Genomic DNA, 27,877 nt, shown 5'->3' with positions numbered 1-27,877 from the left:
GGAAGCTGGCAATGCTGCAGAAGACATGCAGGTGGGATGGAAAGGGTGCAAAGGGGGGGTCCAGGGGTGCAACTGGGACGTTGGGGTGGATTGGTGGGTGCTGGAGCAGACCTACCCTCTTCCAGTCATCTGGAGACAGCTGCCGAATGAGAGACTCAGGCACCAGCTCCTTGAGGAGTTTAGGAATGGTGGGGAAATAGGACTTGTCGTCTTCAAACTTCACCCTATAGATGAGGGCCCCAAGTTGCAGGACTTCCTCCCTTGAGCATTTATGGTAGCCGCGAAGGTACTTTGGTAATTCCTGTACCAGAGCGAGAGAGAAACTGTTATGTACTGAGTTGAATAGGATCCAAACTGCAGCAGTCTGATTGGTCCTAGAACAATGTAGCAGTATGATTGGTTGGCAGGAACCACCCAATCATGCTCCAGATAGAAGTGAATCCACAACCTGATTGGCTTACAGTAGAATTCCAGAATTAGCCAATCATGTGCAGCCCATTGTGTAAATGTATATAAAGCAGATACTTTGAGGGGATATTCATTCATTCCTCCTCACCACTATGAGCTGAATAAAGAGCATGAAATCACTTTGTGACTCTGAGTATATTTCAGAAACAGAGCATTTTGCAGAGTCACACGAACAAAATAGACGACTCCATCCATAGAGATAGGGAGCTCCGTATTTTTCCTTGTATAAGACGACATTTTCCCCCTTAGAAACAATAGGCAAAAATTATGGGTCGCCTTACACATGGATAGCGGGGGGGGGGGGGGGGCAGGCGATTGGTGGTGTGATAGGAATTTTGAGGTCTTAGATATATGTTAAATGTTCATAAGCATACCAACCAAGCACGTACTTAGATCAGCACAGGAAGACTGACCTGGAACCATTTTTGATTCCCAAACTGTCCCAAACTGACCAAATGTTTTCTCAGCAAGGTCAAAGGAAAATGGAAAAGCCTCCCCATTGTCTTTTCCTTCACAAATCCTGTGTTAAGGGTATATCTGTGTTTGAATAGAAGGGTATATCTGTGTGGGTGAGCCTGTGACCTGACTCAGGAACTAAGTATTTATCATTAAAAAAGACTGGCCAGGCTCCCCAGGCAATCCAATCGAGTAACCTGCCAGACAAGAGGTAAACGACAGGAGAAAAACAACATTTAAATTTCTGTTGTAGACCGCTTTTTCTGTGATGTAGGTATGATGTATCTGGGGGGTGGTCTTAGGTTACACCCCTTCTGTGATGTATTGTATGATATCTCTGGGGGGTGGTCTTGATCTACAGGGTGGCAATTTCAAAAGTCTATATAAGGCCTTGCGTGCCATTGTTCTGGGTTCCTCCTCCCTCCTGTGTGTGAGGGGAGCACCCTGTTGCAACAGATCAATAAAGATCAAGCTTACTAGCTGCTTTGCTTCTCAATATTCTCTGGTTGGCCTCTGTTATTTTCTCCTACCAATAGGGAACCTATGTAAGGACTCTATATGGGCTCTTGGATACCCCATAAGGGAAAAGGGCAATTTTTGTTTACAGCAGTGGCAGCAGCCAGGAGGAGATTGGCAGCGGTGGTTGGGCGTGGGACTGGTTGCTGTGGGAAGGCCTGCTGATGACTGGCTGTGGCAATTGGGCAGTCGATTTACAGCAGCGGTGAGGCATGCGTGCCATCGGCTGTGGTTGCGCCGAGTGGGCAGGTGGGCTTTTGGTGGTGAGTGTACAGACGATGTGTGTGGTTTTCAATGGTGGGCAGGCTGTAGAGCGATTGGCGGCCGTGCCCCCCCCCAAGAAAAGGTCAACAACTCTGGGCAATCTCCCCCCCCCCAAAAAAGCTCACCAAGTTTGGGCAATTTCCTGCCCAATTTTTTTGTTGCGGTCCCAAAAAACAGGGGTCATCTTATACAAGGGGACATGTTATACAACGAAAAATACGGTATATCTTTCTTTCATAGTTTCTGGATGGGTTCAAGGGACGGTGTCTTGCACAAACCCTGGAAGAGACTGTTGTTGCCTCTGACAAATAGTGAAAGAAGCAAATTGTGCTTTGGCCATTTTGCAGAAGGCTCCTTCTCCCTCACTGCTTCAAAAAGGATCCCAAATGTAGATGCCTGAGGTCAAGAGTTAACTTTTCTGTTAACGTGACCTTTGTCACATTGCTTTTGCAGTTGCTTATGTGAGACTGCAAATGCATAATCTGTTGTGGAATTTGCCTCCTAGGATGGGTCATAAGGAAAGGGTTTAATTAGTGTGTGATGTGATTGGCCAGTGAGAATGCAAGGGGAGGAGTAAAAGTTAAGAGTGGGAGGTTTTGAAAGTCAGTTGAGGTTTGGGAGTTGAAGAGGGAAGAGGGAGGATTAGGTGTGGGTTGGTAGAGTTGTATTGTGAGAGAGTGAGAGGAATTGTTAGGTGGAGTCAGATAGATAGTTGGGAATAATCAGTTTGAAGTTGTTAGGAACTAAGATTAAGAAACTGCCAAGAAAAAATAGCTGTAACCATAAGCTTGTTCCTGCCTTTCAAAATAAACTTGATGACAGTGGTGCCCCGCTAGACGAAAGGGTTTTCCGTTTTGGAGGTGCTTCGCAAAACGAATTTCCTATGGGCTTGCTTCGCAAGACGAAAATGTCTTGAGAGTTCCTGCGGGGTTTCCCCCCCCCTTTTCCCCAAGCCGCTAAGCCGCTTATCAGCTGATCCGCTAAGCCGCTTAACAGCTGATCCGCTAAGCTGCTTAACAGCTGATCCGCTAAGCCCGCTAAGCCGCTAATAGCGCTAATCCGCTAAGCCGCTAATGGGCTTGCTTCGCAAGATGAAAAAAACCGCAAGACGAAGAGACTCGCGGAACGGATTCTTTTCGTCTTGCGAGGCATCACTGTATTTGTTAATGTTAACAACTGACTGGACTCCGTGTGTCCCCGTGAGATACGGGGTGGTGGCAGCGGAAAAAGCAATCGCAGTGGTGGCACAGGGTCAATAGACCGTCAAACATCCGGGGGCCCTATGTGTGATCGCCACATCTGTCAATTTCAGTTTCTCATTTTTCCATCCTCAAGTACATATTTCTTTCCATATGCACATTTTGGCAGGCAAATCTTGCTTAATATACGCTTTTTCTGGCAAGCAATTCCCCACCGATACGATGTGTTTTTGTACATTATTGCCACATGCAGATTCCCAATAATAAGTACATTACAGTTTGCATATCATTTCAAGATGCGCAAACTAGGCAGGTTTGCGTCAAAACGTGAACGGAACCAAATTCAACCCCGCAGCTCGCTGCTGCTCTCTGACTCCCAGCATTGGTTGCCCGAGGCAGCTGCCTCACTTTACCTAACGATAGAGCCGGCCTTGATAGAATCCTTTTTGTTGTTATCTTTCCTGGAGTCCCGGGGGAAGGTGCCATGTTGAAAGGTGCTCAGCAGATGCACCTGCCAATCATCTTTTTGCTTTGAGCTACGTTCGGATGCCTTGCCTGCTTTGGGTCTGTCCACCCCCCACCCCGGGCTTCAAGTTCCCTTGGTGCTGCTGTTCCTAACTCAGAGAGGCTGGGGTTCTGCTCCCCTAGACTGCTTCTTGGGAGAAAAGCAATGACAAACCTAGACAGCATCTTAAAAAGCAGAGACATCACCTTGCCGACAAAGGTCCGTCTAGTTAAAGCTATGGTTTCCCCAGTAGTGATGTATGGAAGTGAGAGCTGGACCATCAAGAAGGCTGATTGCCAAAGAATTGATGCTTTTGAATTATGGTGCTGGAGGAGACTCCTGAGAGTCCCATGGACTGCAAGAAGATCAAAGCTATCCATTCTGAAGGAAATCAGCCCTGAGTGCTCACTGGAAGGACAGATCTGAAGCTGAGGCTCCAAGACTTTGGCCACCGTATGAGAAGAGAAGACTCCCTGGAAAAGACCCTGATGTTGGGAAAGAGGGAGGGCACAAGGAGAAGGGGACGACAGAGGACGAGATGGCTGGACAGTGTTCTCGAAGCTACCAGCATGAATTTGACCAAACTGCGGGAGGCAGTGGAAGACAGAAGTGCCTGGCGTGCTCTGGTCCAGGGGGTCACGAAGAGTCGGACACGACTAAACGACTAAACAACAACAACAATACCTGATAATAGTGGAATATGGAGTCGGCCATCGAATCCTTTCCAGGCACAGTGTTTGTCCACAGCTTTTTCATGAAGAACACTTGGTAGGTGAGAGAAGGCACTATCCCTGCCCAAAGAAATCATTGCAAAATTAAGCTAGGAAATGGCTGTGCATTCTAGGGCAGCAGACTATATGTGGAACTCCTGACTAGTTCTGGGCCGGACCACTTCAGATAGAAATGTGTGAACCAGACCATTTTGCTTTTTCTCTGTTTGTCGCTTTCCCAACCTTAAATTCAGCTCTCTGCACTTTGACATCAGTTTGCCATTAAAAATCAAAGTTCTCGTGAAAATTCATCAGTGAATATATGCATATCTGATGCATGTGGCTTTCCCTAATATACCCATCTTTGCATGCAGTTGTGCCAAATATTCCCATTTTTGCAAGCGCTCCCCACAAATATAATGCATTTTTGCACTGCATTGTGTCTAATGTGATGCATTTTTGTGCACGCTCCGCTGCAATGCATTGCATTTTTCTTCGTGTTACCTGGCTGTAGAATTGCACTACAAAATCTGGAAAACCACCCTGAGATCTGCGAGTGAAGGGAAATATACAAATTGTAAGAACAATAGCAATAATGGTGATGGTGGTGATGTGTGAATTGTTTTGGGAATTGCAAAATGGGCACGTTTGCCTTTTAAATGCGATCTGAACTGAATTTCTCCCCCATTGGTGGACAGTGAGGTGAAGAAATGCTCTTCCATTTTTTACACACACACACACACACACACACATGCACCCTTGCACGTAGAAAACTAGTACGTCAGGGAGAAGGGTTCTAGTTCCAGCCTCAAAAGAGCAGTGGTTAGAGTGTTGGCCTATGACCTGGGAGACCAGGGTTCGAATCCCGATCTGCCATGTCACTCACTGGGAGACCTTGGAGTCAGTCATTCACTCTTAGCCTAACCTACCTCACAGGGTTGTTGTGGAGATAAAATCGGAGAACCATGGCACACCATTTTGATGAAAAGATGGCAGATACAGTGGTACCTCGGGTTAAGTACTTAATTCGTTCCGGAGGTCCGTACTTAACCTGCAACTGTTCTTAACCTGAAGCACCACTTTAGCTAATGGAGCCTCCCACTGCTGCTGCGCTGCTGGAGCACAATTTCTGTTCTCATCCTGAAGCAAAGTTCTTAACCTGAAGCACTATTTCTGGGTTAGCGGAGTCTGTAACCTGAAGCGTATGTAACCCGAGGTACCACTGTACATATATATGTGATAAATAAGAGAAAACTGACGTTTCCATCAGGCTACTATACAAGTATTTACCATCTTTTGGTGGTCTGGCTTTCTTGATCCAGTCTGTCAGGTGCCTGACAAAGTCAAAGAAGAAGTCCCCTTCAGGTACGCTGATGACCTGGAAGAAAACATGGCAATGAACCAATGGCAAAACGGCCTGCGATTCCACTTGCCAAGCGATTCGCACCGGCTGATTTATGCTGGTTTTGGAAGGTGCTCAGGCTAGGGCTTTGGTGAGTCTGCATGGAAAAAGCATTTATAGAGTGGAGGGGTAGCCAGCCACCAAGGATGCTGTGATACCTTGGGGCTCATGGATGGCCAACTGCAAGGATATTCTTGGTCAACCTTTTCAACTGTCCCATTTGCCCCAACCAGCCCCCTGAATTAAGCCAGGAGGAAGGGAAAGGAATGTCACATGTTGGCTCTCCGGTGGAAATATCTCTGTATAGTTAAAGCTATGGTTTTCCCAGTAATGATGTATGGAAGTGGGAGCTGGACCATAAAGAAGGCTGACCGCTGAAGAATGGATGCTTTTGAATTCTGGTGCTGGAGGAAACTCTTGAGAGTCCCATGGACTGCAAGAAGATCAAATCTATCCATTCTGAAGGAAATCAGTCCTGAGTGCTCACTGGAAGGACAGATCCTGAAGCTGAGGCTCCAAGACTTTGGCCACCTCATGAGAAGAGAAGACTCCCTGGAAAAGACCCTGATGTTGGCACAAGGAGAAGGGGACGACCGAGGACGAGATGGCTGGACAGTGTTTTCGAAGCGACCAGCATGAGTTTGACCAAACTGCGGGAGGCAGTGGAAAACAGGAGTGCCTGGCACGCTCTGGTCCAGGGGGTCACGAAGAGTCGGACATGACTAAACAACTAAACAACAACAACAACATGGCGCAATGGGGATTTGTATGATTCCAGCGGGGGAAGCTGTCCACAATCCTTTGATATAACGCCAGATGAAGCACTGGTCGTCCACTCACCTTGTCAGAGATTTTGACAAAGAGGCTGAAACCCTCCGATGATTTAAGCAGCAGCCGGTTGGAGATGTTCTGGCAGAAATCCTTGGCTTTCGTGCTCGATTCCACTTCAAACGCCTGCCAAAAAAATGGAGCAGGAAGGTTGTGGTGCTTAAGGCCTGAGACCTTATTTATTTATTTCATGTCTCGCTTAATGCCAACATCGTACTGTGGAGGGGGTTATTGTTTTCGTTTTCACTACGGTCTGTGTTTTTATATCATAAACCACCCTGCGATCCTTGGCTGAAGGGCAGTATGGAAATTGAATAAATGAAAATGACACGGGCTTCTAAGTGGTTTGCAAAGTATTAAAAGTAAATAAATAATTTTTTTTATTACATTTGTGTTCGGCCCTAAACCTGTAGATCTCAGGGTGGTTCACAATATAAGATTGCAATTAAAAAAACAACATGGTGTAGCCTTATTAGACTTTACCCATTGGTAGGGTGAGCGTTGCTCCCAGAACAGGGAGGAAGGAGTCAAATGACACCAAGGTTTGGTTTAGAGAAAGAGTTTATTCTGCTCTCCGGATAGCAGAAGGCACTACATGAATCGGTTCACAGCAAGCACAAAAGCAAGAGAAATTGCATACAGTATATATATCTTCCAGGAACCCTCTCCCCCCTTCCCCAGGAATCCAGACACATAAGCTTATACACGTAAGCTGACATCACAGATGTTCCTGCTCCTGTACTCTTAACCATAAAAGGGTGTTCCTGTTCCTGTATTCCTTATCTTGGGGTAAGAAGGTCACCAACTCTAAGAGTACTCCTGGCGCCATTTCCGGGGGGCTGACAAGGTCTGTGCGTCATTGTGGTCAGGATGTAAGAGAAGACCCAGATGTGTCATCCCTGCTCCACTTTGGAACTGACAAGGCCATTCATTAGGCGTCACAGACTGATAAAGGAGAGAGCTTTGTTTATACAGCTGTGTTCTTGCTATACATTTGCTCAAGAGCTCAAGTTAATGGTTTTTAGCTAATGCACCCTTGGAGAAGGAAAAATGGGATTTTGGGGCCTGTTTCAGACTGACTGCACAGTCAGATTTTAGATTTGGAAAACCCATTCCTTCAATGGAATACATGATAAAGATAAAAACAAAGACAACCAAATAGCCCTCCCCATTTCAACAATGCAATATAAGCATCCCTCATTAAAATATGCAATAAAACAATCCCACTAAAACAAGAAAATGGTCACTGAGTCCTGCTTCCCATCTGTAGAAACCTGAACCCAGGATCTTCCTTGACTAAAGATACTCTCAACAGCCCTGTTCCCAACCCACAGACTACAGCTTCTCCACAGGCTGTGGCCTTGCTTATTTTGTCCAATCCCCCCCCTTCCTTTCCTTTTTTTGCTTTTACCTCATCTGTGTCATCTGGGAAGTACACTTTATGGAAAATCTGAGTTGTTTTGTGCTGAATTGCCTCGACTTCTACCAGATGGGGCGGGTACTTCCGAGATCCGTTCCTGAAAAACAAAACAAAACAAAACAAAAAACTTGCTATAGAGAACAGCTTGGGGGCACCTCTTTATTTATTTATTTTACATTACTTAATGTATTTAATATATCCTTTCTCTCAAGCTGGAGTTCAAGGCAGCTCCCAACATTTAAAAACATCACTGATGAAATACGAAACAAGAAAAACAAAGTACAGTCGTACCTCAGAAGTAGAACACAATCCGTTCTGGAAGTCCGTTCGACTTCCAAAACGCTTGGAAACGAAAGCGCGACTTCTGATTGGCCGCAGGAAGTTTTAAGATTCCTGCTCCGTGACTGCAGTCATGGGATTGTTGTCTATCACATGAACGGTGTATGTTTTGTGGGAAGTGACAGAGACAGGATGTTTGTGTTAGTGTGTTCCATGAAGTGGAACTATTGTCCTTTGTTCAGTGTGGTGTAGTGGTTAAGAGCGGTAGTCTCGTAATCTGGGAAACCGGGTTCACGTCTCCGCTCCTCCACCTGCAGCTGCTGGGTGACCTTGGGCCAGTCACACTTCTTTGAAGTCTCTCAGCCCCACTCACCTCACAGAGTGTTTGTTGTGGGGGAGGAAGGGAGAGGAGAATGTTAGCCGCTTTGAGACTCCTTAAAGGGAGTGAAAGGCGGGATATCAAATCCAAACTCCTCCTCTTCTTCTTCTTCTTCTTCTTCTTCTTCTTCTTCTTCTTCTTCTTCTTCTCTTTGCTGTCTGATGGAAGCTCAGCTGAGTTGCTGGGTTCTGTCACACGAACTGCGAAGACTCTGCAGATCCCTAAGTGTGCTGATGTCTGCTGGCATCAGTTGCTGTGATGTTCGGGCTGAAGAAAGCTTTCGAAGCTCCCAAACAGTCGACCAGGAGGGAGCGAACATGCCAGTCGGGCATGTGTCTCTGCCAGGGTCCTACTCGAGTGTAGGACGAGCTCCTGACAGGAAGCTCCTGCAGCCAATCGGAAGCCGCGGAAGCCCCATCAAACGTTTGGCTTCCGAAAGAATATTCAAAACCCGGAACATTCACTTCCAGGTTTTGATAGTTCGGGAGCCGATTCATTCAGGAGCCAAGGTGTTTGAGATCTGAGACCAGGGAGAAGAGTCGATGGAAGAAGATTGGAAAAAAATTAAAGTATATTTACAGAAATATTGCAAAATTAATGAATGTTAGAAGAATATTGGAATGAAGCTATATGGTTTTAGCAGAAGTGTTATTAAGAATTATATGAATATTAAGTATTAATGTGATAAAGTGGAAAATTTAAAGTTAAATTGTGTTAGGATAAATTATAGAACAAAAATTGAAGAAGAGGGAAAGGATTTGTTGAACCAGTTAATTTGAACCAGAATACAAAAAAGGGAGGTGCGAGGAAGTCGAGGAAATAAGCTAATGAAAGATATAGATATAAAATTTGGATGTGTGTTTTTGTTCTTTTTTTATGTTCTATTGTTGTATTGCATTTTTTTTCATTGTTGATGTATTGTTTGTTGAATCCATGTATTGTTTTTCTTGATTGTTTTTGCTTTTTATAATCATAAAATATCTAATAAATATTAATTTTTTTAAAAAAAGAGATCCAAGGTACGACTGTAGTTGAAAACAACTCCAAAGAAGATCACAGGGTCTGGGCTGGTTCGTAAGGGGAGAAGCAGCTCTTTGGGGTATTGCGCTCCCGATCCTTCTGCATGCAAAACAGCTGCTCTACCCGTGAGCTGACAGTCCCTTCCATGAGGTTACCTGAGTGCTTTCTGCAGCCTCTGAATGCAGTCTGTGGCAAGCAGGTGATGCTTCCGAGACTGAACAAACCGCTGGACATGGGGCAGGAGAACGTTACTGGGGGGGAAGAGGCCCGTACAAAGCCAAAGGAGTTCCCAGCCTCTCTCTTCGCTGTACCTTTCCAGCAAGAAAACAAGAGAACATGGTGAAGAAAACACACACCGAAAGCCCATTTGTTTTCGAATTTTTTAAAAAAGAAAGAAGTCTAAATCAATCAATCGAAAACATCATTCTCAGTTATTTGGTTTTCATTTGTCAAATTTGTACTGCAGCCACAGGGAGCAGTTTTTCGTCGTCTGCTATGGACTGGTATCATCATACCTAAGCTTTTCATGGTCCTTAGCTTAATAAAACATTTTTGTCGGCTGTTTCTACACCTTCTCCATTATTGGGTTTCCCCTTCTTTCTGCGCATTTACAAACAGCACCGGGACTAAGTTTATAGTCGAGTTTTGTTATGCGCATCGTATTTGTTACTGCGTGTTTTTCGCAGATCTGGAAAAGTTCAATCAAACTAACAAAGTACCAGGAGATCAATAAAGTACAGAGAAGCTTATTTCTGCTTGGTTTGGTTTTGTGACCTGTGCCAATAACCAAGAACACAGTCAGTCTCCACCATTGTCGTTCAAACAGATCTCCCTTTTATGCTTCCTGAACCTGCAATATAAAATAATTCTTTTTTATGTGTGCTTAAATTCTACGATCCTTGAAGATTGCTTGGCCAGTATTTGATCTTCATTTGCATTTATCCCCCCCGCCATAATAGGGTATGATTTGGGGGTTTGGGCTGGGTGTTCATCAGTATGCAGATGATACCCAGCTCTACCTCTCTTTTAAATCAGAACCAGTGAAGGCAGTGAAGGTCCTGTGTGAGGGTCTGGAGGCGGTTGGAGGATGGATGGCGGCTAACAGATTGAGGTTGAATCCTGACAAGACAGAAGTACTGTTTTGGGGGGACAGGGGGCGGGCGGGTGTGGGGGCTCCCTGGTCCTGAATGGGGTAACTGTGCCCCTGAAGGAACAGGTGCGCAGCCTGGGAGTAATTTTGGACTCACAGCTGTCCATGGAGGCGCAGGTTAATTCTGTGTCCAGGGCGGCTGTCTACCAGCTTCAACTGGTACGCAGGATGAGACCCTACCTGCCTGCAGACTTGTCTCGCCAGAGTGGTGCATGCTCTAGTTATCTCCCGCTTGGACTACTGCAATGCGCTCTATGTAGGGTTACCTTTGAAGGTGACCCAGAAACTGCAGTTAATCCAGAATGCGGCAGCTAGACTGGTGACTTGGAGTGGCCGTCGGGACCACATAACACCGGTCCTGAGAGATCTGCATTGGCGCCCAGTATGTTTCCGAGCATAATTCAAAGTGTTGGTGCTGACCTTTAAAGCCCTAAACGGCCTCAGTCCTGTATACCTGAAGGAGCGTCTCCAGCCCCATCGTTCAGCCCGGACACTGAGATCCAGCACTGAGGGCCTTCTGGCAGTTCCCTTATTGCGAGAAGTGAGGTTACAGGGAACCAGGCAGAGGGCCTTCTCGGTAGTGGCGCCTGCCCTGTGGAACGCCCTCCCTTCAGATGTGAAGAAAATAAGCAGCTATCTTCTCTTTAAAAGACATCTGAAGGCAGCCCTGTTTAGGGAAGTTTTTAATATTTAATGCTGTGTTGTTTTTAACACTTGATTGGAAGCCGCCCAGAGTGGCTGGGGAAACTCAGCCAGATGGGTGGGGCATAAATAATTATTATTATTATTATTATTATTATTATTATTATTATTATTATTATTTTTAAAACACCTCTGTTATGCCAATTATTATTAAGTAATTGATTTGATATTTAGGATATATCAAAGCTCAACAAAAATCTGTAGCAAAGAAAGAAATGAAAAATGAACTGCACACAAAATCCCGCTTGCACCTGCAAGCACAATCCTGGCTGATTCAAATATGGGAAGGTAGAAAGGGCTTCTCAGGCAGGACAGAGCTGCTACACACTGGCAGTGAATCTTTCTCTGTCCACAGAAAGTTCCACTACAAACGTTATTCCCGTGCAGAGACGCAGAACCTCTTACTTAATGTGGTTGTCAGTGAGCTGCTTCAGGACTTGCGAGTAAATCTCATCTTTGAGCGGTTCGGCTTTCAAGGCGCCTTCAAATATTTGGTCTGTTAGCTCGTTCACCGAGCGGGTTCTTTTCGAAGGGTAGTCGCCCATATACTTCAGGATGGGTGCGCAGGAAAGGTTAAGGGTACAATAACTGGAACAGGCAATAGATAATAAGGTAGCATTTCTACATCGCTTTTCTTGCGAATATTCAAGACGGCTTCAAAATCAATTTGAAACAATAGTCGTACCTTGGTTTTCGAACAGCTTAGTTCTCAAACGTTTGGGCCGCAAACCCGGAAGTGACTGTTCCGGTTTGCAAACTATCTTTGGAAGCTGAACGTCCGGCGGGGCTTCCGCAGCTTTTGATTGGCTGCAGGAGCTTCCTGCAGCCAATCGGAAGCAGCGCTTTGGTTTTTGAACGCTTGGGAAGTCGAATGGACTGTGTACACTGTTTGGTTGAATGGCAAAAGCAGTGTGGGATAGTGGGGGTATGAGGGGAAAGAGGGTATTCTCCTTTTGCCCATCATGGGAAGATTTTTTAACTGAAAGAAGAGGCAAATTTGGCCTGTTTTGTTGGGACGATGAGCTCTTCAAAGCGGCTTCCACAGGAGCATTGGCCCTGAATGTTTTGAGTTTTGTGGGGTGCAAGAAATAGTTGATCACATTCTATGTTTTTTTGTGGTTTTTTTTGCAGTACAGTGGTACCTCGGGTTAAGAACTTAATTCGTTCTGGAGGTCTGTTATTAACCTGAAACTGTTCTTAACCCGAGGTACCACTTTAGCGAATGGGGCCTCCTGCTGCCACCACCACGCAATTTCTGTTCTCATCCTGAAGCAAAGTTCTTAACCCGAGGTACTAGTTCTGGGTTAGCCGAGTCTGTAACCTGAAGCGTCTGTAACCTGAAGCGTCTGTAACCCCTGGTACCGCTGTCTACAGAAGACACAAGGCCTCTCCTTCGTAGGTTTTGTGATTTGGGTATTACAGACTTGTCTGTTGATGTTGCCTTCTAAAAAGGGGCTTAGAGCTGGATAATTTACGTCAGTTTGTGAAAGGTCGGAGGCTTCCTGGAAGGCTGTGTGTGAGAAATGTGATCATATCATTGCCACACCATTAAACCAGGAGAGGAAAAGGAAGGAGGAGGAGGAGGAGGAGGAGGAAGAGATGGAGGGAACAATACACAGCAAGGGTCATGGGACTTTTCCTAACAGAACTTGTTCTTTTTGAGGTGGGCTGGTGGAACGCCCACTGCCATTTCCTAACACTTCACTGGCTTAAGCCAAATGAACAGTATTTTGGAAGGAACAGAAACCATCCAGATTTCAGGGACCGTGCTGAGGAGGTATTATGTACTGAGTTGAATAGGAACCAAAATGCAGCAGTCTGATTGGTCCTAGAACAATAGACTCCAGAATGCAGCAGTCTGATTGGTCCTAGAACAATAGGCTCCAGAATGCAGCAGTCTGATTGGTCAACAGGAGCCACCCAATCCAGCTCTAGGTGGAGGTGAATCCATGACCTGATTGGCCTACAGGAGAATCCCGGAATTAGCCAATCACGTGGGGCCCATTGTGTAAATAATGTATATAAATCAGACATTCTGGGGGAATGTCCATTCCTCCTCATCACTATGAACTGAATAAAGAGCATGAAATCCACTCTCGACTACGAGTATATTTCAGGAGGGCTACACCGAGGAGCAAAGGTGGGAGCCACCCCCTCTCCCTGCTCCTGCATCTTCCCAGGAGCAGGAGGACAGTATAGATTTGGAACAGTGTTTTGCAGATGGGCATAGTTCGGAATGCAGAAGCTGGGAAAAACTGGATGGGGAACAACTAGGAGAAGAATCACTGGGAGAGAGAGAGAGAGAGTTAACAGATTCACAGTCTCTGGACAGCACCCTCCCCGCTTCTCCAAAGTCATGGAGAACTCAGAAAGTGTCAGAACAGAAAGCACAGAGGCTACAAATTCAGATTACAAGACGTAGGAGTGACGTAGATTAATAGGGACTGAGGGGAGAGTATCCCTTAATTGGGAGCACCACCATTTCTAGGAGATGTGTTCTTTGTTCCCTCCCTGTGATTATTAAAGATTCTAACTGGTAAGGAGCTCCTTTCGTTTGATCTGTAATTTGGGTGTAATCCTTGACGCCTCCCTTTCCATGGAGGCGCAGGTTACAGCAACAGCCAAGGTGACATTTTCCCACCTTCGCCGCATCAAGCAGTTGGTCCCTTATCTTTCACGCCCTGACCTGGCCACAGTGATCCATGTGACGGTCACCTCCAGGCTTGACTACTGTAATTCGCTCTACGCGGGGCTGCCCTTGAAGCGGTCCCAGAAACTCCAGCGGGTACAGAATGCTGCAGCGAGGCTCCTCACAAGGTCTCTGCCATGGGAGCATATTCACCCAGTGCTTTTGCAGCTGCACTGGCTCCCGGTGGAGTACAGGGTCAGGTTCAAGGTGCTGGTTTTGACCTTTAAAGCCCTTCACGGCCTAGGACCCTCGTACCTACGGGACCGCCTCTCCTGGTATGTCCCACGGAGAGCCTCAAGGCCCATAAATAACAACTCCCTAGTGGTCCCGTGCCCTAAGGAAGTTAGATTGGCTTCAACCAGAGCCAGGGCCTTCTCAGCACTGGCTCCGGCCTGGTGGAACTCTCTGCCTCATGAGACCAGGGCCCTGCAGGATCTGATTTCTTTCCGCAGGGCCTGTAAGACAGAGTTGTTCCACCTGGCCTTTGGCTTGGAATCAGTTTGAATCCCTCCCCCTCTTTCTTTTTCCTTTCTCCACCTGTGAAGAGGCTTCATCCTAATGTTTTAATGTTGTATTTTAATCTTGTTTTTAAAATTGTATTTTAATCAACTTGTTTTTATTATTGGTTGTTAGCTGCCCTGAGCCCGGTCTTGGCTGGGGAGGGTGGGGTATAAATAAAATTTATTATTATTATTTGTCACGGCTAATAATTGGCCACTGTTTCTTTAATGCTTAAAAAGCTGGGTCAGCATGAGTCAGCGGCCTGCACCGGGTTGTATATATAGAGTGAGAAATGTTAGTTTGTTGGGTTGGTTGGTTGGTTAGTGAAAGCTGGTTGTGTTGATGTGTGTACAGTTGGTCAGTCGCTTTTGCAGAAAGAATTTTAAGAATAAAAGCAGAAAGTACTCTGCAAGGATATTCTTGTGGACTCTTGTGCCGACAAGGGTCCAAGGACCAGGCTGAGGCGACAAAGGGAGGTCAGAACCCTTTCTCTTTTTTTTACAAACACTGACATCATCATCATCATTATTATTATTGGAGTCATTTTGGACTCACGGCTGTCCATGGAGACGCAGGTCAATTCTGTATCCAGGGCAGCTGTCTACCAACTCCACCTGATACACAGGCTGAGACCCTCCCTGCCCGTGGACTACCCTCCCTGTCTCGCCAGAGTGGTGCATGCTCTAGTTATCTCCCGCTTGGACTACTGCAATGCGCTCTACGTGGGGCTACCTTTGAAGGTGACCCGGAAACTACAACTAATCCAGAATGTGGCAGCTAGATTGGTGACTGGAGACCACATAACACCGGTCTTAAAAGACCTACATTGGCTCCCGGTACGTATCTGAGCACAATTCAAAGTGTTGGTGTTGACCTTTAAAGCCCTAAACGGCCTCGGTCCAGTATATCTGAAGGAGTGTCTCCACACCCATCATTCAGCCCGGACACTGAGGTCCAGCGCTGAGGGCCTTCTGGCGTTTCCCTCATTGCGAGAAGCAAAGCTACAGGGAACCAGGCAGAGGACCTTCTTCGTAGTGGCGCCCGCCCTGTGGAATGCCCTCCCATCAGATGTCAAAGAGAAAACTAACTACCAAACTTTTAGAAGATATCTAAAGGCAGCCCTGTTCAGGGAAGTTTTTAATGTGTGGCATTTTAGTGTATTTTTGGTCTCTGTGGAAGCCGCCCAGAGTGGCTGGGGAAACCCAGCCAGATGGGTGGGGTACAAATAATTTATTATTATTATTATTATTATTATTATTATTATTATTTACTGCCGGGGGAGGGGGAGCTGATTCCCCGAAGCCTGTCACCAGTTTGTCGTTCAGACTCTGCCAGACAGGCAAAATGAGACCACTGGATTGTGGCCGACTTCAGGAAAGGGAAGGCCAATGCAGCCCACTTCTCCCTCTGTGGCCTCATTCATGCCTGTTGACTCAGCAGGGGCACAGCACTTGGAAGGATATCAATGAACGCCATGCAGGCTTCTTGCGACAGCTCCTCGCTTCCCAGGACCTTCTTCAGCAAAGGCTGCTTGATGGGCTCCCGGGTGTAGGACCACATCTTGTCTTTCCCTCGGTTCTTGGTGATCATGACTCTGCTGAGCGTGTGCTTGGGAGGAGGCCTGTGGGGAAGAAGACAAGGCAGTGAGCATCTCTCCCCTGCTTGCTGCTTTAACTTCCAGTTCCGTTAAGCATTGTTGGCAGGGACGTCCCGAAGGCCTTTAGGGAGGTGTTCTTCTATGCAACAGCCGCAGCTCGGACTTTGGTGGCCAAGGGGTGGAAGGAACAAGAAGCCCCGACAATAATGGATTGGCATTACAAGCTGCAAGAATTTGCTGAAATGGCGCAGTTGACAAATAGCCGGAGAGGCCACTCAAAACAAAAAATTATGGAAAAGTGGGATAGATATGAAACATATGTTCAAAAACACAGTAAAGGTTCGCTATCTATGCTAGCATTTGATTGACGTTGAGAAATAAGACTAAGAGCACATATTGATATAGGAATGCATTAGATAATATGTAAAGAAATATACAATAATAAGAGTACATTCTTTTGTAAAAAGGGAATATACAACGGGAAAGACAGGAAGTCTAGTGTGTTGGTATGTATATGATTTGGGGGCGAAATTTGTTTTTGTTTTTTCTCTTTCTTTTCTTTTTTGTTTTGTTTCATTTTCTTTCTAGGTATATAAAATTTGTATATAATCTTTGTATCCGTGTTGGAAATTACATTATAGTAAGTCCTGTAATGTAATATGACAACATTTACCGATGTAATGTAAGAATGTTAACAAATAAATAAAATGCAAATTCAAAAAAACACACAAAAAAACTTCCAGTTCACATCACAGTGCACCCTCCCCAAAACTCTCATCTCCCTTTTTGCTTTGGTCCTTCTCGTTTTCTGCTGAGTTAAAGGAGGGCCATTTGCCATCTCCCACAGAGCTCCCTTCCTTTGTTCTCCTTACACCTCGCCAAGAGATTAGCCGGGCTATTCCAAAAGTTAGAAGCCTTGAAAAGATGTCAACATTTGCTGGATCCGGAGATTAAAGAGGTCTGACACCCATAAACTCATAACAACACCTTGTCTTTTTATGTAACAATATTAGGTTGCATTGCAATGCATTATAAGTGGCGCCTGCAGCAAAATGTTGCAGTATCTCTTCCTACCTAAGTAGGATGGCTGCTATTGGGACTCCATTTCTGTCCCACTGCCTGAGCTTGCTGTTAGAGGAAGTGTGATGAAACTCCAACTTTCTGCCTCAGTTAGAAGCATCCAGTTTAGAACAATAAATGAAACCAACATTTAAATTAAAAATACACACACCCCACAACACACACAATTAACAGGCAAACCATCAGGCAAATGCTGAGTCTGACAATGGAGGAGGAATGACTAGAAGAAACTGATAGACTACTCCTCTATAGATTTGTCCAATCCTCTGTCTCTGGTGGAAACTAATTCCATATACGTGCTGTGTAATAAACTTTCCCTTGCATGTCCTAAACCGGGGGTCAGCAAACTTTTTCAGCAAGGGGCCGGTCCACTGTCCCTCAGGCCTTGTGGGGGGCCGGACTATATTTTTGGGGGGGAAATGAACAAATTCCTATGCCCCACAAATAACCCAGAGATGCATTTTAAAGAAAAGCACACATTCTACTCATGTAAAAACATGCTGATTCCCGGACCGTCCGCAGGCCGGATTGAGAAGGCGATTGGGCCGGATCCGGCCCCCGGGCCTTAGTTTGCCTAACCATGTCCTAAATCTTCCAAAATTCAGCTTCATTGGGTTCAAACAGGTTCTAGCATTGTGAGAGACAAAGGAAAACTTCTCCCTGCCTGCTTTTATCTAGCACAGAAAGGGACCCAGCTGCAATTTCAAGAGACCGACAGACTTCTCTGCTCCCGTTTTTTTAAACGCTTACCTAAAATAATCGTAGGAGAATTCTTCCAGGGTATATGGCTTCATTCTTTCTTCACTGTCCGACATCACCAACTGGGCTGTCCTTATGACATCCTGCCTCTGGTCCGGTGTCATGGTAACCAAGGCCTGGGGTGCGAAGAAACGTCCACCGTTAATTATGGTAGAGAACTACAATGAAATGGCATTAAGATGGCATAGAGCAGTGGCTCTCAAAGGAGCGGCATGTCACACCGGTATGGCAGGAGAGAATGGAAAGTGTGGCAGGAAGATTCAAGGACAATCAACCAAAGAAACAGTTAAACTTTTCAGCATAGTATAGAATCAAAATGTTTTTCCAAGCTGACGACATATGTATGTCTGAACTCTGCAGCTAAGACACCACTTTTGAACTTACATTTTGTACTTTTGTAACTGAGATAGTAGTTCTAAACCTGCCTTCCTTTTGCTACTTTAATTGCTGCTTGGAGACCTGGGTTATGTAAGTAAATACTACTTTTATTTCTTCACAAAACAACATGTGTGTGATTGCTCTGCGTGTGTGTATTCTGTTTTACAATTCAGAGTACTCATTTAAACAACCTTAAAATATCAATGACTTCACTTCTTCTCTTTCCATGGTTTATTTTGCATAACATAAATCCCTGCATATTTTACATAAACTAACCCATTCCGTATTCCATTATTACATCCATCAATACTTACTTACACTGTTGAATTTATCTTAATGCTGCCAATGTTTTCAAGTGTACCCAATGTTCCCCCATATTTTCAATAAACATTTCCCAATCTTCTCTAAACGTATGTTCTTCTTTTCTCTTATTCTATATGTTATATCCACAAGCTGCACATATCCTATCAGTTTAAGTTGCCGGCTAAAGAAGAATGGCAACTGTGATTGCTGTTTTTAACCACCGTTCCTGCAGCTTACCACAATCTCCATAGGAGGCATGGTGACCGTGGGCAGGACGTAAACAGAATCTGTCGGGAAGTCCCCTTTCTGTTTCGTCCTCTCATTAATCCCATTAGCCCAGCCGGAATTCATCACGTTCTCTCCTGTGTCCTGATCCAGAATGATCAAGTCTCCTTTGAGGAAGCTGAGGAACCCCGATTCTTCACCCGCTGTGGGAGACAGAAAGAGCCGTCCATCTTAGTTATTCATCCAGTCCAATCCCCTCCAATCCAGGTATCCCAGGTAAGACATTGCCCAGTGTCGTCCAACAACAACTGGAGGGCGCAAGCTTGGCGAAGGCTGTTCTAGGGTACACACACAGGCCAAACACAATTTTTTTTGTGTGCTTTTAATTTAGAAGATGCACCCTTTACATAAAATACGCACTTTTCAAAATTTGCATCTGTGTACAGATCTTTTCCATGTTGTTTACATGCTCCCTTTGGCTCAGCAGAAATACATTGCAAAATCCAGAAAAGTGTGTAAACTAGTTATCTCCCGCTTGGACTACCGCATTGTGCTCTACGTGGGGCTACCTTTGAAAGTGACCCAGAAACTGCAATTAATCCAGAATGCAGCAGCTAGACTGGTGACTGGGAGTGGCCGCTGGGACCACATAACACCGGTCCTGAGAGATCTGTATTGGCTCCCAGTACGTTACCGAGCACAATTCAAAGTGCTGGTGTTGACCTTTAAAGCCCTAAACGGCCTTGGCCCAGTATACCTGAAGGGGCGTCTCCACCCCCATTGTTCAGCCCAGACACTGAGATCCAGTGCCGAGGGCCTTCTGGCGGTTCCCTCATTGTGAGAAGCGAGGTTACAGGGAACCAGACAGAGGGCCTTTTCGGTAGTGGCGTCCGCCCTGTGGAACGCCTTCCCTTCAGATGTGAAGGAAATAAGCAGCTATCTTCTCTTTAAAAGACATCTGAAGGCAGCCCTGTTTAGGGAAGTTTTTAATATTTAATGGTGTATTGTTTTTAACACTTGATTGGAAGCCGCTCAGAGTGGCTCAGCCAGATGGGCGGGGTATAAATAATAAATTATTATTATTATTATAAACCAACGGAACTGTGTTCTAATTCACAAGCAAGCTCAGGCATATCCGTTCAGATCAGTCCACTGCGAAAAGTGACCCAGACAATATCATCCTCCTTGATAGTGTTTGAAGGATTGAACCCTGATATTTCCCTAGGTACATTTTGCTCAGCTCAGTTTCCTTACTAGGATTCGGGTTGTCCTGGAGCGTGACCACAAACTTCGACCTCTTCCTCAGCCCTTCCAGGAATATGACCACCAGACCTCGGATATCCTCTGCGTTGTTGGACGTGAAGGTGTATTCGTCTCCCTTGATCGTGGCCAAGGTGAAGCTCTGTCCCTGAAGCTTCCCACCTCTAGAATAGAAATACTTTATTGTCACAGTACCACTGTACCAGTGAGATTAAACGAGCCTCCCCCAATCTCTCAGTCCTTGTTACACTTTGTGTGCTGTCGTACGACCACCAACCCCGAACGTCAGCTGCAATGTTGCTGTCTTCCATTCAGTAGCCTCATGGCCCACGGGTAGAAACTATTCTTTAACTGTTGGTGTGGCTTACCATGATTCTATATCTCCTGCCTGAGGACCCCTTTTGCCAATATATACATTTTATGGACACCATGCCTTTGGACATACCCCTACCCATATAAGGTAAAAAGGATAAAGGTAAAGGACCCCTAGATTAATAAGGCCAGTCAAACGCGACTATGGGGTGCAGTGCTCATCCCGCTTTCAGGCTGAGGGAGCTGGCGTTTCACCGCAGACAGCTTTCCAGGTCATGCGGCCAGCAGGACTAAACCACTTTTGGCTCAACGGGACACCATGACGGAAACCAGAGCGCCATTTACCTTCCCGCCACAGCGGTACCTATTTATCTACTTGCACTGGTGTGCTTTCAAACTACTAGATTGGCAAGAGCTGAGAGAGAGCAACGGGAGCTCACCCCATTGCAGGGATTCGAACCCCCAATCTCCCGATCGGCAAGCCCAAGAGGCTCAGTGGTTTAAACCACAACGTCACCTGCGTCCCAACCCATACCTATATCAGCATACCTGTTGAAGAGGAAAGGGTCATAGAGACCTTTTCCTGCCCCTTTGCTTTCATGGAGAAAGTGGCTGAGATGAGTCATTGAGATTGGGGGCGGGGTATGTTACAGAGGGTTACCACTTTCCCCAAAGACCAGAGGACTGAACACTTCAGCACACGGCTTGGCTGCGTGCAAACAGACTTACTGATTAGTTAGCATTTTGCCACCTTACCTGCTGCTGGAGACAGCGGTGATCTCTGGGAAGGAAAGTTCCAGAAGGACCTGCTCTTGTTCATCCACAAAGTACACTCCTGTCCAGTTCACAGCTACAATGACGTCGTTTTTGGGAAGGCTGGGACCTGGGTTTGAAAAGTTATGCAATAAGATGCGACTCCATCAGGCTTCAGAACAGAGAAGTGAAGCGGGACTATTCCATCGGGAATTTTAAGAGAGCAGCTGCCTCTGACTGTTGCCCAGTGATTACCGAATAGAAGCTGTTTCACCAGCCACCTCGAACTGTTCCCAGCTGGTAATGAAGGGGGAAGGAATGGGTTTCTGTGCAGTCAGTCTGAAATGGGACCCAAAATCCTCATTTTTCCTCCTCCAAGGGAGCATTTCTAAAATGCATTAACTTATGCATTAAGCTTTTGAGTCAATGTATAAACAGAAAGCCAGCTGTATAAACAAGTGCTCAAAGCCCTCTCCTTTATCAGTCCGTGACGGCAATGGATGGCCTTGCCAGTTCCGTGGAGCAGGGATGGCATGTCTGGGTCTTATCTTACATCCTGACCATAAAAAGATGCACAGACCTTGTCAAGTCTGACAAGAGACCTGAGAACGGTGCCAGGAGTGTTCTCAGAGTTGGTGACCTCCTGCCCCAAGATAAGAGTATAGGAACAGGAACAACCTTTTATGGTCAAGAGTACCGGAACAGGAATATCTATGGTCATGGATGCCAACTTGCGTGTATGAGCTGACGTGGCTGGATTCCTGGGGAAGGGGGGAGAGGGTGCCTGGAGGATATATATGTACTGCATGAAATTTCTCGTTTCTTTGGACTTGCTGTGGACTGACCACATAAGTGCCTTCTGCTATCCGGAGAGCAGAATAAACTCTTTCTCTGAATCAACCTTGGTGTCATTTGACTTTCTCCCTCCCTCCCGGGAGCAACGCAGACCCCACCAGTCGGTAAAGTCTCATAAGGCTACAGTCCTTATAAAAGAACGGTAACTAAAACTTAAGAAGTGAGCTTGCTGATAGATTGCCATTTTTCACCACCAACGCCTATAGTTATGAGTGAGGCCTAGTTTCTTGGGGTTACCTGAGAACTTGAAAGCTTCGTAGAATCTGGAGAACAGCAAAGGCCACTTGAAGCGGGCAAAATCCACCACGTCTTCCTTGACTTTCTTGGGATCCGTTCGCTTCTGGGTATAGATTCCCTGTAGGAAAGAGAAAAAAAACAAAACACCAAGTTGATAAACCTCAGTGAACATCTTGTAGGGTTTCGGGTGGATCAAGAAGCACTGAGAAATCTCAAAAATATATTCAGCAGTTGTACTCTTGTCCCACTATAAAGATACAGTGGTACCTCCGGTTGCGGACGGGATCCGTTCCGGAGCTCCGGTCGGATCCCAAGGTTTCTGTAACGGGAAGGACTGCTTCTGCACATGTGCGCGGAGCGGTAGAACGCTTCTGCGCATGCGTGCATGGCGAAACCCGGAAAAATACTTCTGGGTTTGCTGCGTACGTATCCCGAAGGATACGTAACCGGAGGTGAACGTAAGTAGAGGAACCACTGTACTTAGATCACAATCCTATATCCCAGGAATGGGGAACCAGTGGCTGTTGCTGGACTACAATTCCCATCATGCCCTGACCATTGACTATTCTGGTTGGGGCTGATGGGAGCTGTAGTTAAACAACAACTGGGTTGCTGCATGTTCCCCAACCTAGATAGTTAGATAGATAGAGTTGTTGTTCGCATGTGTGTGTCTCAAGAGACAATGGAATGCACCTCTGGGAACGAAGTCAAACCACTGGAGAATCACAGCGCCTGCTGTGGCTGTAGAGATCAGGAACTCGTAACTGCTGCCTCCCGAATTAGCAGCACTGAAGCGGCCTCCCCGGGGTGCAAACCTGGGCAGTGTGTCTGGAGGTCCTGGGCTGCCCAGAAGACTAGACCTCCCTCTCGACCTCACTGATGTGGTCCAAAGGAAGGAGGGGTATCAGGCGCCATCCAACCGCCTTAGGGACCCCACTCTGGTTTTTTGTATGGTTGACTCCTTAGCCTTTTCTTCTCCCAACGATGTCCTGCAAGGCAGGAGGATATATCACATCTGGGAATAAATCCCATTAAACTCAGTGGGACTTCTCAGTAGACATACATCGGATTGCTCTATTAAGTGTGTAAAGAGATTAAAAAAACAACAACGAAAGGAAAACAACTCGTTGTTAACTCAAGAATAATCTGTAATCTGTAATGCTTTCTTCCCCTTTGTTCAGAATTGTCCCCTCCAGCTTCTCCCAACCTGGTGCCTTCCATATTTTCGGACTGCGACTCCCGTAATTCCTGACTATTGCCCCTGCTGCCTGGGGCTGATGGGAGTTGTAGTCCAAAATACTTGGAGGGCACCAAGGTTGGGGACCAGGTGCTTGCTCGATGCGTGGCAGCTCCTGTCAAAAGATCTTTCGCATCATCTGCTGTCTGGATAAAAGAAAACCTCTGGATTTAAACTTGGATTCTATATTTGCAAAGCATGTGTTTAAAGCTGTAGGGCAATTTGGTGCATAAAAAGGTGAGTGTAGGTGGCACTGTGGGTCCGGGTGGTGCTGTGGGTTAAACCACAAAGCCTAGGACTTGCTGATCAGAAGGTCGGTGGTTCGAATCCCCGTGACGGGGTGAGCTCCCGTTGCTCGATCCCTGCTCCTGCCAACCTAGCAGTTCGAAAGCACGTCAAAAAGTGCAAGTAGATAAATAGGTGCCGCTCTGGCAGGAAGTTAAACGGCATTTCCGTGCGCTGCTCTGGTTCTCCAGAAGCGGCTTAGTCGTGCTGGCCACATGACCCGGAAGCTGTACGCCAGCTCCCTCTGCCAATAAAGCAAGATGAGCACTGCAACCCCAGAGTCGGCCACAACTGGACCTAATGGTCAGGGATCCCTTTGCCTTTACCTTAAAGGGACCCCTGACCATTAAGTCCAGTCGTGAACAACTCTGAGGTTGCAGCGCTCATCTCGCTTTATTGGCAGAGGGAGCCGGCGTTTGTCCGCTTCTGCAGACAGTTTTCCAGGGTCATGTGGCCAGCATGACTAATCTGCTTCTGCTGAAGCCAGAGCAGTGCACAGAAACGCCGTTTACCTTCCTGCTGCAGTGATACCTATTTATCTACTTTCATTGGTGTGCTTTCAAACTGCTAGGTTGGCAGGAGCTGGGACCGAACAATGGGAGCTCACCCCGTCGTGGGGATTCGAACCGCCGACCTTCCGATTGGCAAGTCCAAACGGCGCAGTGGTTTAACCCACAGCACCACCTGCGTCCCTTAATTTGGTGCATATGCCCCCCCCCCCAAATTCCTGGGAGTTCTAGTTTGTTAAGGGTGCTGGGAGACGGCAATAGGGGTGCACAGCAGGCCAGGAGAAGGAGTTTTCTGTTTGTATAAAGGATGGATGCAAATTTCAAATTAGGATGCCGCCACTTAAAATGAGTGCTTTCCCCTAAACTCCGGCAGCCTCTGTGCAGGAGGAGCGCTCAGCAACGTGCCTTTTTGTGGGCAGCTATGATGAACTGGGCCCACTTCTCGATGGTTTTCGACGGCGTGATCTCTCTGTCGGGGATGTAGGAGGGAATCAGGTTCAGCAGCCGCTCCAAGACCATTTCTGACCCGTAATCCACGTAGTACTGCTGGGAAGCCAGCTCTGCCAGGTCTTCTTCCTGTGGGGATAGGGGTTCCGGAACAGGAAAACACAGGAAAGACAATTGGGAAGAGGAAAAAATTCTTCCTGCAGTACCAGAACATAAAAAGATCCTGCTGGACCTAGTCCAGCTTATATACACACAATAATTACCAAAATAAGTATTCATTCTTTATCAATCTTCTGAGAAAAATACAAAACCTTGTGCAAAGCCACAGAGACTTACGAACTACTCAGCCTAAGATGAACTTATAATGTCCGGTTTCAATGGATTTTTCAAATGTTTAACTCGGTCTTTTGTTTTCTTTATCTTTTTAGGTAAGTTCATGAAGATACCAACAAAAGGTAAGTCCGGTGTTGTTCACAATACCGAGAGATGCTAGTGAAGTCGTAGATGGATGTAGTGGTCTAATCTCAAAGCCTTGTGTCAGGGAACTGCCATCGGAGCGGGAGGCGGAGAGGAGGCTCCAGGACGATGGTGGAGAAGGTCCTAGTAGGAGGAGGGATAGCCCATCCGCTGGGGAAGGTAATCAGCGCAACACCAGTGGAGAAGGGGAGGAGATAGAGGAATCGGAGAGGTGGCTCCAGGACTCTTCGCAGGAGACCAGCGGAGAGGGGACAAGTGCTCCTTTGCCCACACCCACCTTGCACAGAAAGCTTTCGCGCAGGCAGCGGGGGAGGAGACTGGGCGTCAAACAGCTTCTATGTTGGAAGCGGTTTAAGAAACGCCCACTGACGGATTCTGCCAGCGACTGAGGCAGCCACGAGATAGAGGCTGTCCTGACAGAAAGGGTTCAACCATGCAACCTAGCCAGGAGTAAAGGCAACTTACGCACGAGCAACCCCTAGAACCATTACACCTTGTTACATATATTGATATTAAGTTTCATAGATAATACTATTTCTTGGCTTAAGCTTAAGAGACTGATTTGCTTAGAAATAGTATTTTTTTAAAAAGAAGAAAAAAAGGCTAAGGTCACTGAAGAAGCCCGGAAAACTACCTTGGGAGAGGGCGAAACAGGTGCAAAATGCCAGCACCCTGTCTACAACTTCATTAACATCCATCTACGATGTCACTAGCATGTCTTGGTATTGTGAACAATACCAAACTTATCTTTTGTTGGGGGAGAACAATGTACACCACCTTCATCTCCTTAGCAGGAAACATGGGATATAAATGCAATAAATAAAAATAAATGCATTATGGACTGGAGCGAAGTTTCACACTTAAAAACTTTTCTCTCTACTTCCTTCCAGTTTATTTAGAAAAGTGGGATAAAATGTTCAAAATAAAATCAATACATTACAAATGTGCCATGATGTGTTCATGTGATAAAATTTTGAGCAAGGAGAATGCTTTCTTGAAGTTTCCTTAACCTCCTCTTCTCCAGGCTAAACATGCCCAGCTCCCTTAGCCGTTCCTCATAAGGCATCGTTTCCAGGCCTTTGACCACCACAGACAGTTCTTCCTAATGTTTAGATGGAATCTTCTTTCTTGTAGTTTGGATCCATTGCTCCGTGTCCGCTTCTCTGGAGCAGCAGAAAACAACCTTTCTCCCTCCTCTATGTGACATCCTTTTATATATTTGAACATGGCTATCATATCACCCCTTAACCTCCTCTTCTCCAGGCTAAACATGCCCAGCTCCCTTAGCCGTTCCTCATAAGGCATCATTTCCAGGCCTTTGACCATTTTGGTTGCCCTCCTCTGGACACGTTCCAGTTTGTCAGTGTCCTTCTTGAACTGTGGTGCCCAGAACTGGACACAGTACTCCAGCTGAGGTCTGACCAGAGCAGAATACAGTGACACTATTGTTGTTGTTGTTGTTGTTGTTATCATTATAATTATTGAACTTGTAGGACCACAGTCAGTCAGCTTCATCTATGCAGGTACAGATACAGGAAATCGCGTCTGCGCATGCACAGATACCGGAAATCGCGTCTGCGCATGCACAGATACCGGAAATCACATCTGTGCAAGCGCGATTTTCGGCGTCTGGGCATGCGCAAATGCGATTTTCGGCATCGCGCTGCACCAGTCCGGCCCACAGACGATCTCCATGCGAGTGATCCGGTCCATGGCCGGTAAACCTTGCCAATCCCTGAAGATTCTACGCAGTCGCTGTACGAAGTCCGCCTGCTGTCAGAATGAGCAAACTCTGTTGACAGTCCCATCGCAAACCACCAGACGGGATACCCTTTTTCACATGGGATGCCAACGTTAGTCCAAAATTCATCCTAATAATTCATCTCAGCCCCGGTTTTTACGGGGGGGAAATGTGCCCAGCAGCTTACCTTATCGCACCGGTATTCCCCAAACTTCACCCCTCTCACGATCTGTTGATAGATGAGGTTCGTCGCCACGTTGTCCTCGTTGGGGTTGTGCCAGGGCGTGAAGATCTCCTTCCTGAAGAACAGCCTCCAGGGGGCGTTGCGTTCCTGAGCCCCCTGCTCTTTGGCGTACTGCTCGCACTGAGATACAGCATCCATGACGTGGTCGCTGCCGCTGCCGAGGGAGGAGACCTGGAAAGGGGAGAGGAAAACAGGTAAACGTTTGGCACCCTCCCCACCAGCTCAGCCCAGCGGTTCCATCAAACAAAAGCATTGCTTAGATCCCCTAATCCAGTGGTTCTCAACCTGTGGGTCCCCAGATGTTGTTGGACTACAACTCCCATCACCCCTGAACTCTGGCCTTGCTAGTTAGGGGTGATGAGAGTTGTAGCGGTTTGAGACCTGCAGGCGCTGTCTGGCTTTTAAAAAAACTAAAAAAAAACCCAAGGTTCTCATGGTGGGAAATTCCGGTCTTCAGTGCATCCTTGTTGCTGTGTGGGCAGGGCTGGATTTAGGTTTGATGAGGCCATAAGCTACTGAAGGTAATGGGGCCCATTATATGTCCAGCTGTCCTTTGTCAACAACAAATTGTCACTGGTTTTTTGTGTTGGATATATGCTATATCAGGGGTCAGCAACCCGCGGCTCCGGAGCCGCATGTGGCTCTTTTACACTTTTGCCGCAGCTCCGGGGCAGATACTAGCGAGGGGAG

At 46.4% G+C, this 27,877-nt stretch overlaps 1 protein-coding gene across 2 annotated transcripts in view; it reads right to left on the bottom strand.

Annotated features, from left to right (window-relative positions):
* MYO7A (myosin VIIA) overlaps positions 1–27,877 on the bottom strand; it is a 164,802-nt gene that overhangs the window by 8,073 nt on the left and 128,852 nt on the right. For both annotated transcript variants that reach the window (XM_083436022.1, XM_083436023.1), the window contains 15 exons: positions 27,131–27,358; positions 24,684–24,854; positions 22,248–22,365; positions 21,159–21,285; positions 20,085–20,254; positions 18,843–19,033; positions 17,916–18,040; positions 15,952–16,109; positions 11,704–11,857; positions 9,602–9,757; positions 7,760–7,865; positions 6,361–6,474; positions 5,409–5,496; positions 4,093–4,199; positions 116–301 (listed from right to left, as the gene is read on the bottom strand). In XM_083436022.1, coding sequence (XP_083292148.1) covers positions 116–301; positions 4,093–4,199; positions 5,409–5,496; positions 6,361–6,474; positions 7,760–7,865; positions 9,602–9,757; positions 11,704–11,857; positions 15,952–16,109; positions 17,916–18,040; positions 18,843–19,033; positions 20,085–20,254; positions 21,159–21,285; positions 22,248–22,365; positions 24,684–24,854; positions 27,131–27,358 — 2,199 coding nt within the window. The remainder of the gene's footprint in view (positions 1–115; positions 302–4,092; positions 4,200–5,408; positions 5,497–6,360; positions 6,475–7,759; positions 7,866–9,601; positions 9,758–11,703; positions 11,858–15,951; positions 16,110–17,915; positions 18,041–18,842; positions 19,034–20,084; positions 20,255–21,158; positions 21,286–22,247; positions 22,366–24,683; positions 24,855–27,130; positions 27,359–27,877) is intronic.

Source organism: Podarcis tiliguerta (genome assembly GCF_965153285.1).
Source record: "Podarcis tiliguerta genome assembly, chromosome: 4".
Lineage (NCBI taxonomy): Eukaryota > Metazoa > Chordata > Lepidosauria > Squamata > Lacertidae > Podarcis > Podarcis tiliguerta.
Note: the sequence above shows the minus strand (reverse complement) of the source record. Positions and strands in the feature narration are given on the sequence as shown.